The following is an 8,818-nucleotide window of genomic DNA, read 5'->3' as shown; positions in this document are numbered from 1 at the left end:
GTTGCCATCTCAGCGAGGGTGGGGCCAGCTTGGCACACTGGGGATCGAACCCTGGTCCCTGAGTTTGCCTACCCAGGCACTTTAATCCGCTGAGCTATCTGGCCCCATATGTTGTGTTTTAATGTTGTACTTCTCAATCCCATCTATGAAAGCAGCGCTTTATTTTCGCTTCTTTCATCTTGAACACAGTTCTTCTTACATCACTGTTTGAAATCTTGGTTTCCTGCGAATCAGCTTACGGTGTTTTTGCTCATGCTCTGTGCAAGTCAAATGGCATGAATCCAGGTGTCCCTGGAGTTTGTGCTTGCAGTTTCACACGGTGAGCCTCTTGGACGCAGAATTAGTGGCAGGCTTTATTGCCATCATGCTGAATAATAATTATGCACATCCTAAAGAGTTGGCAGGAAAGAGGGCTGCTCAAAGCACCAGTTTTCAGTTCCTTCCCTGTATGCAGTAACCTGCCGAAGTGCTTACCTGATAACAGTTGACCACATCATTTCTTAGGCGGAGAACCCGAGTCCCAGAGAGATAAGTGGCTTACCTAAGAGTACACTTTTTACCAGAGCCCTCCACGGTCCCCCACCCATGTCGGTCTCCTTGTGTGCCTCTTCCCTAGCAAGGGCTCCCGCAGGTAGTTCTGGACTGTCAGGGATCTTTTCCTGGATTTTCCGCCTGACCTTTCCTCTTCCCTTCCCATTTTAGGAGTCTGATGTTATTTCTACACTGGAACCTTCCTTTGACAACTGCCCTGGAAGTGTCTGCTTATGTGTGTCTCATGTCTAGAATCCACAAAGGATTCCTGACTAATTTAAACTTCTAGATTCCGTGCTTGTGGAGGTAAAAGCCAGGTCTGCCTCAGCTGTTCCTGCTCTGTATTTCCCCATCTCTCGCTCTGGGCCTTGCGCTTTAGGCATTCAGCAAATGTGTGTTGCAGTTGTTAAATTCACTGGACCAAACATTATAATTTTGATGTTGGAAGGATGTTATCTCTCAGAAACAAAATGTCCCCAGATTGTTTTGCCTTAGGGATTCTCACATCTATTTTTCCTGCCTCTAGTAAATTTTATTGTGCATAAATCATACCTCAATTTTTTAAAGTCATGTGCCTTTGAGAATGCATACAAAAAATTGTCCATTTTCTGAGCAGGGTCTCTGTTGGATTCTGGCAGAAGCTGGTTTCTACAGCCAACACATAGAATCATTAATTAGGGTCATTTGTTCTGCTGTGAGCCAAGGAGACCATGTAAAGCCTGCTCAGGAGAGAATTAATTCATCCTTTTCTCTGTACTTTGCAGAGTACTCCTAGCAGATTCTCCAAGCCTGCAGGCCTCATACATATGTTCTAATGGGCTAATTGTAAAGGCGACATTTGTAAATTAATCTCTGACTTGAGCTAAGTGGTTTCCCCTAATGGCTTTCACTGAGCAACTCCCAGTCTTGGCTACGCTTCAAATTCCCTGGAAGAACTGGTGAGAGGTAGAGGTGGCCGGGCTGTGGTCCTGAGTGGGAGGAGAGCACCTCTCTTTTTTAAGAAAGGCTTCCCAGGAGATATGATTCTGGGACTGGCTACTTATGTGAGCCTTGGGTCCCAGTCAGACTTTGAAGGCCCCTGAAGCATTGTGAGCTGAGTGGAAGCATGGAAGCCTCAGGCTGGCATCTGAAGCCAAGGTCTGGGACAGGCAGTGTTCCTGAGAAGAAGCTCCCTTTCCTAGGTGGCTCCTCTCTGTGTTTCCATTCCTGAATCTGCGCTTTCCTGTGAGCTTCGATAACCAAAGGGGGATATTCTACAGTAGGCCATGTGTTTTCCTTTTGTATGAAATTTCTCAGGCCAGCAAGATAGCTCAGCAGACTAAGTGCCTGCTTAGGCAAGCACAGGGACTGGCCCTGGCCCTGCCCCTGGCTGCGCTGAGCTGGCCACTGAGGCCTGGCATGGTGGCTCATGACTATAATCCCAGAGCTGGGGAGGCTGAAACAGGAGGATCACTATGAGTCTGAACTGTGTGGTGAGACCCTGTACCAAACAAATTAAAAATAAATAAATAAATAAATTTCTCCTGGCCCCCTAGGCCCTCCATCTAGGGAGAGAACTATGAGCCTCCCTCTCAATTCTCTTCATCAACAGACTGCTCGGGATGAGGAAGACAGATTTCTGGTGTTGTTTTAATGCACTGTGTGTGCTGCTGGCATTCTTTGGTGCCAACACGTGTCATGTTTCATCCTGAATTATGAAAATAGGTGAGTCACAGTCACCATTGTTCCAGTGACAGTTATCTAATTGCTTTTATTTTTTAGGACTAGGGCACCCAGGAAACAGCATTCCATATTCAGTGTCAGCACACAGCAAATGGGTCTTTCTGGCAAATCGGAGGCTATGGCAGTTGGGGCCACCCAGGGGGCCCAAAGTGGTGGCTGAGGCCATCACGAGAGAAGCACTAAAAAAGTACTTACATGGCTAGTTGGAGGCTTGCTATAATGTAACTACCATTTGGGCCAGAATTGAGTTGCTTCATGTTTTCTGATTTCTGTACATTTGGAGTAGAGTTCCTCAGAGAGTGGAGATTTGTTAAAGAATTCGAGAAAGAGAATAAACTCATCTTCCTCAGTCTTTTTCTTTGGGCCGTGTGAAAATCAAGTCTCTGTTCCTGTTTTCAGGGCTGATTCCAAAGGGTTGATGTGTTTCTCATGCACCTGGGTCTGGGTTGACAAAGTAATCAAGCTTGACAGGGTAGAGGGGTCTTTGCGAGTTTAAGGATTAGGTGCACGTGGACCTGTATACTGAGAAGCGTTGATCATTTCATGCGTGGAGCTAGGCGACTGTGAGTAGTGGGGGATGGGGGAAGTTTGGACTCCCTGCACCTCCTAGAGAGAAAACCTTCTGGCAGAACTTGTGGACCAAAGCATAGGCCCACGGACAGAGCTCTCACTGCCTGACACTGGGTGGAGCCCCGAAGGACAGTTCCTTCCAGGTTTCTCTCCGTTCTTATCTGAGAAACTCTGGTACTTGAGTTTGTATCTCAAGAGAACAGGATTCATTCCCCTCCTGTTGTCACTGGTCAATTTGCTCACGTAAGCAACACATCATCCCCATCACGGATACCAAGTGGACGTGGCTGGGACAAATTAGTGCCAATCCCTTTGGCCATCCTGGTGCTGGGAAACCATCACTGTTGTAGGCCGTTCACAAGGATTCTTGCTTGCCTTTCCTGTGATTGGGGCCTTGGGTCGCATAGGACTGTCTAGCCAGTGTGACAGGAGCTCAGCATTCACAGACACATGGGGAGCCAAGCTGACAGGGATTAGTCCTGGGTCTGCTGTTTATGAATGAAGAGGCCCTGCGGGCTGCTCTGGCCACGCCCCTCCCCTTTGCAGCTTTTTGCGAATGAGGTCAGGGCTGGGATCTAAGTGCTTAACTCTCCGAAATAGCAGCACAGCTCCAATCTAATCTTAAGCTTTTTGTTTTACTGCCTCCTTCAGATAACAGAGAAAAAAAAGCAGAGGCTTGTTTATGCTTTTGTTTGGTTTTGTGTTTACCTTTGGAAGGAGTCTATAAAGGAATGCGGGAGGGGCGAGGAGGTGACCAGCCCAGAGGGCTCTCCTGAGGGCCAGTAATTGCGGACCGACAGCAGGACTTTCCTGGGATTGGGCTGGACTGTTATGGTTTGTAAAATAAAATGGAGGTGCTGGGGAGATGGCTCAGTGGAATGAGCACTTCACTGGCAAGTGCAAGGGCCTGAGTTCAAGTGCCCGGTTCTGCAAAAAAAAAAAAAAAAAAGGAAAACTAAAATAAGTCCTGGTTATTGTTTTAACACTTTCTTTCATAAGGAAATTCTAGCACTTGCTGTGAAAATGTGAGTTTCTTTTACAACGTCCAACTATTTTGATTGTTGTCTTCTGTGCTGTGTGGCCCACCACGCCCCTTGCCAGGAGCTCCGTGGAGTTGTGCAATGTTTTAAATTAATATCTCATGCACATTTCATTTTCTACCAGCTCCTTCAGCACACACTTATAATACAAGTATGAGGGGACCCGGAGATGGCTTAGTGGAATAAGCGCTTTCCTGGCAAGCGCAAGGGCCTGAGTTCAATCCCTGGTTCCTCGAAAAAAGAAAAAAGAAAAAGAAAATATGAGTGTGTTTTTCATACACACACACACACACACACACACACACACACACACACACACAGAGCTTGAGCATGCCCTTCAATTGCAAGCTCTTCAAGGTGGCTCTAAAGCCCTGGCACTCTAAGATACTAGCATAGCTAGCAGGTACTCCTGGACTAGCCAGCAGGAATGGTGTGTAATGGTGTGTTTACCTTCGCAGTTGTTGGCTGTTAGTTTCTTTCTTATTTTTGGCTGTCCTTTATTTGCATTAATCGTCTCTTGAGTGAAAGATAAAATAAACACTTTGGAACATTAAGTGAGGACAGAAGTGTCGGTCAACCCAATCTGTTACATATTCACTTGATGAACTTCGGTGTGGCAGGTGTCTGTTGAAGAAGATGCCAAGCTGTCTATTAGAGCGAGAGTGATTAACTTTGAGTGAGGAGCCTAAAGAAGAACGGCCATGTAACTGGCCGGACGCGTTACTTAATTTGGCATTCAGCTGTTTTCCTAAGAGCTTGAGAAGTGTCATAACCACATGTAAACACAATATAGAAGCAGCAACTATATCTACATCTGTAGGTTGTGTGTGTGTAAATACATACACAGTATATCCGTGTGAACTTTGTATAAGTGAATCTGCACTTTTCAAATGAATGTTTCTTTTTTGGAGATACTAAGTAGTGACTGGGGTTGGGGGCTGAGATCAGTGATGAATAGGCATGAAGGATCTCATTGAGGTGTTGAAATGAAAGTGGATTACGTGGTGGTCACACTACTTGATGAATTTACTAAAAGTCATTGAGGAATTGCATGCCTAAAATGGGTGAATTTTAATAGATATCCGTCTAGGGTCACTTTAAGTCCTATGTTACAGTAATCTGAGAAATGGCGTCACTTGCTGTTTTCTTCCTGAGCTTTATGGCTTTGATTGCAGGGAAGCTGGACTTTGAGATAAACAGGCCAGACCAAAACCTAGTGCTGTAGCATAGAAAAGTCTACCCTGACCCCTATTGGCAAGGAGGGAGGTTGCTGGCCACTGCCAGGTGAGGCCCAGTATCACGGCGGTCAGTACACAGAGGTGGCCAGGGCAGATTTCCAAGCAGGTCTGTGAAAGCGATGGGCCCTGGGGTTCAGAGCTGCTGCTGTCATGTCCAGAACAATAAACATCCCGATGTTCCACTTTTAAGTGACAGCCTTTTCTCTTCTTTTGCAGGTTGTCTTAGTCTTTGCTCTCAGCATTGGTGCACTTGTAATATACTTCATAGATTCGTCAAAGTGAGTATTCAAATACATTGTCTGACCCTCTTTTTCGATTTGAACAAACATTGGGGAACTTACCCTGACACCTACCTTTACAAGGACATCCTGAGTGTGGGAGACTGCTGGAGGAAGGCTGGGCTGTTCTGCGCTGATTTTCTGAATGGGAAAGTGAGCTCTCAGAAAGCTGCTTTGATTCTGCTGGCGTGGGCGGGAGAGGCGAATGGGGCTAAGTCTTCCCGCTAGAATTCTTAAATACCTGCTTCCTGATGAACTCTTTGCACTGAAGATGGCAAGAAAGGTGGAGGGTTTGATGGGAATTCACAACCTGTGTTGGGTGAAATGAGTGTGGCAGAGTCCCACAGATAAGAGTCTGAAACCATTCTAGCCTTGTTGGTAGAATCCTCTTCCTGTTCCGATCTGGGTTTCCCATGCTATGACCTTATTGGAGGACAGGTTAGAAACCACAGTGCCGTTCTGTCACCTGCTGAACAAATATTCAGCTGAAGCGTTGTGCTCTGGTGCCTTTTGACTCGGGAAGGTAAGCAGATGGCAGGAGGCGCTCACAGTGACTGCTAGAGGTGGAGGACCATGGCCACCTGAGGATTCCTAGAGGGAACACTCATGCAGATGCTTGGGACACTCACGCTGAGGGAACTGGCGCCGCTGGGTAAGCCTGGTTCACAGATGGTGAAGACCTTGTGGGAGGCCAAAGAGAACACTGGCTGACCAGGGGCTGCTGGGTGGTGGCACCTTTGTTCTGGTTCCTGTGGGTGCCACAGCTGGCTGTATCATTTGTTTCAAAAACTCTGTTGTAATTTGAAGTCAACACTTTTCCTTTGTGATGTGAATTTGACAGCTCTGGCCAAGTACAATGGCCTTGAGCTCTTTGTCCTTATTAGCTGCTCTAAGACTGTCTTCACCTCTTTAAACACTACTCCCAGCATGGTCCTAGGAACACCAGACTTTGATTCTAGGAAATCCGTGGTCCTAGGACACCAGACTTTGATCCTAGGAAACCTGCTCAGTGTCTCTCTAAGCTTAGTGCCATCTTCCTGTGGCTCAGGATGGTGGTGATTTCATGCACATCTAAACTTTACATTTCTCAGAGCTTGTTGGTTACTGGCCAAAGGACACTTTGCCTTTGGGTGCACAACTCAAAATGTCATGTCAGGGACAGTAAAACAAACATGCCCCTAATAACTATCTGGGGGCTGGTCAAGCCTCAGAATGTGAGAGGTCCTGCGGGTCATCCCCATGCAAGGCTGGGTGGCTCTCAGCCACCTACCTCCCAAGGAGGATCCTTGGGACAGCCACAGGGGATGACAGTGCGTGTGGCCTCTCTGTGGGAAATCCCTAGCCAAGAAAGAGAAGAGTTTTTTTAAGTCTGGAAGTCTCCGGCTGGTGTGTCACTGGAGGTAAGCATCCTGTTCATATTTTCTCATACTGATTCTGCCCTGTATTTGTTTTAAGCTGGAGATCTCCTAAAGCCCTGGGTCTCATTTCTCCACTCTCTCCCCAGGGGTGTTCTCATATGTAGTAGGGTATGCACCCTACCACCTCCCAGGCTGGGGCTCAGGAGAAGGGTTTGGACGTGTAGTCTATGTGCTCCAGGGAGAACATGCATTTATCAGGAGGTGAGTGTGGTGAAGGACCTATGCCTGGGCTGCTTCTTCCTGCCCTGCTCCCCCCTTGTGCTCCTTTGTATTTCTTTGAAATAAAATGCTCTCATTACCTGGCTCTGGATGGTGTCTTTCTTTAAAATGTGTGCTAGGAAACAATCTTTGGCCTTGTAGATTCTGGTGTTCTTGTCTCTGTGCGAGAGGATGGGCAGGGATGAAATTCCCCAAGGCAGAGCCTCTTCCCCAAGTGCCGCCCCCCTCCACATCCTTTGGATTTCCTTCGGACTCTACTAGGCCTTGTGAATTGGCATTAGGAATCCTCTCTGATTCTGACTTTGTCCATGGACTGATGAGTATCTATCAATATCTATCTTGAACCTGTTGCCATGAAGAAAATGCCAATAATCTTAGGAAGGAGACTTTGCTCATGGTCCTTGGGGACTGCTTAGCTTTGTCCTAGGGCCAGACTTCTTCTCTGAATCACTAAGCTGTTCAGCAGATTTGTATATGAGAACACATAATGGCTATTTATGAAGCCCCATCCAGTTTTTCTTTGTGTTAGTTCACTGGGTCCTGAGACCACTTTCAAGATTCTGAGCCATCAGGGGCCCCATCAGCAGGAGGCAGTCTTCATCTTCCTGGGGAGAGCCAGTGATATATTCTGTTCAGAAAAGGGAAGAATTCAAGTAGAATCTGTGAAGTCACCTTGATGATAAGTCCTCACGTTCCTGGGAAGAAAACCACATTATCCTCTAGCCTAGTGAACAAGATAAATTGAAATTTGACCCATGTGTAAAGTGCAAATGGAAAGAAGTAGGATAGTAGAAAGCGGCTTCTGCAGATCTGACTTTCTCATTCTAAACTGATGCAGGTTCAGCAGTCATTGTCTGGCAGGCCATGGAGTTGACCTGGAAGTAGCTTTAAATGTCTCTTGGAAGGGACTGGGGAGATAGCTCAGTGGCACAAGCGCCTGCCTGGCAAGCACAGGGTCTGAATTCAATTCCCAATACCCCCCCCCAAAAAAAAAAGCAATCTCTTGGAAATTATACTAAATTATTTTTTCTGGTAAGAAGTATCTAGTATTCTTAAGATGAATTTTAATTAATGTTTTTCCTTTCAAATAAGTCAATCTGGAATGAGCTAATTGGACTGATACTGTCCATGAGATAGCTTGTCTCTATGTTTCTTAAGCAGAGCTGGGCTCAGCCAAATGGTAGGGAATATCTGAGGTCACAAATGACCCAGACCCTTGAAGGTGAAAGAAACACAGATTAATATATAAAATAGACCTCAGTGGTTGGCTGTACTGGCTTAGCCTCATAGCAGGCCAATTTTGCTCCTGTACATGGATAGCAGACAAGGGGGTTCTTCAACTTATGTCCATCTGCAGATGGGGAAAGAAGTTCTAGTAAATATTGTAACTGCCGGGCTATGATCTTGTTAACCTTTGAACACCTGTTTTACTATCAGAAGGTGAGGGATAAACCAATTCCAAAGCCATCTTCCTTTTGCACAGCTTTTCTTTCAAATTTTTAGGCCGAGAGAGACAGATGCCTGAATTGGCCGTCTTTTTTTTCCATTTGTGAGCCCTTCTTTGATTCTTTCCTTTCCTGGAGCGATCGCTCTGGGCGAATCATTTTATAGGTTCCAGTGATTGCTGCCCGCTGAAGACGGCCCGTCCTCAGAAGTCCCGGCGTTGAGAGCCAAAGACAGTTGCGTTACGTTGTGTTGAGGTGGTACATCATCTTCCCAGCAGGCGGCTGTCTGGACATGCCCAACAGAGGGAGACGTTCCAGCAGGCCTTTGGATTGACATCGGGGTCCGTGACACTCACC

At 46.5% G+C, this 8,818-nt stretch overlaps 1 protein-coding gene across 7 annotated transcripts in view; it reads left to right on the top strand.

Annotated features, from left to right (window-relative positions):
- Kcnma1 (potassium calcium-activated channel subfamily M alpha 1) overlaps positions 1-8,818 on the top strand; it is a 756,236-nt gene that overhangs the window by 368,828 nt on the left and 378,590 nt on the right. For all 7 annotated transcript variants that reach the window (XM_004624076.2, XM_004624075.2, XM_004624064.2 and 4 more), the window contains exon 3: positions 5,318-5,379. In XM_004624076.2, coding sequence (XP_004624133.1) covers positions 5,318-5,379 — 62 coding nt within the window. The remainder of the gene's footprint in view (positions 1-5,317; positions 5,380-8,818) is intronic.

Source organism: Octodon degus, unplaced genomic scaffold (assembly GCF_000260255.1).
Source record: "Octodon degus isolate 3935 unplaced genomic scaffold, OctDeg1.0 scaffold00005, whole genome shotgun sequence".
Taxonomy (NCBI): domain Eukaryota; kingdom Metazoa; phylum Chordata; class Mammalia; order Rodentia; family Octodontidae; genus Octodon; species Octodon degus.
The sequence above is the reverse complement of the archived record's forward strand: the minus strand, read 5'-3'. Positions and strand labels throughout refer to the sequence as shown.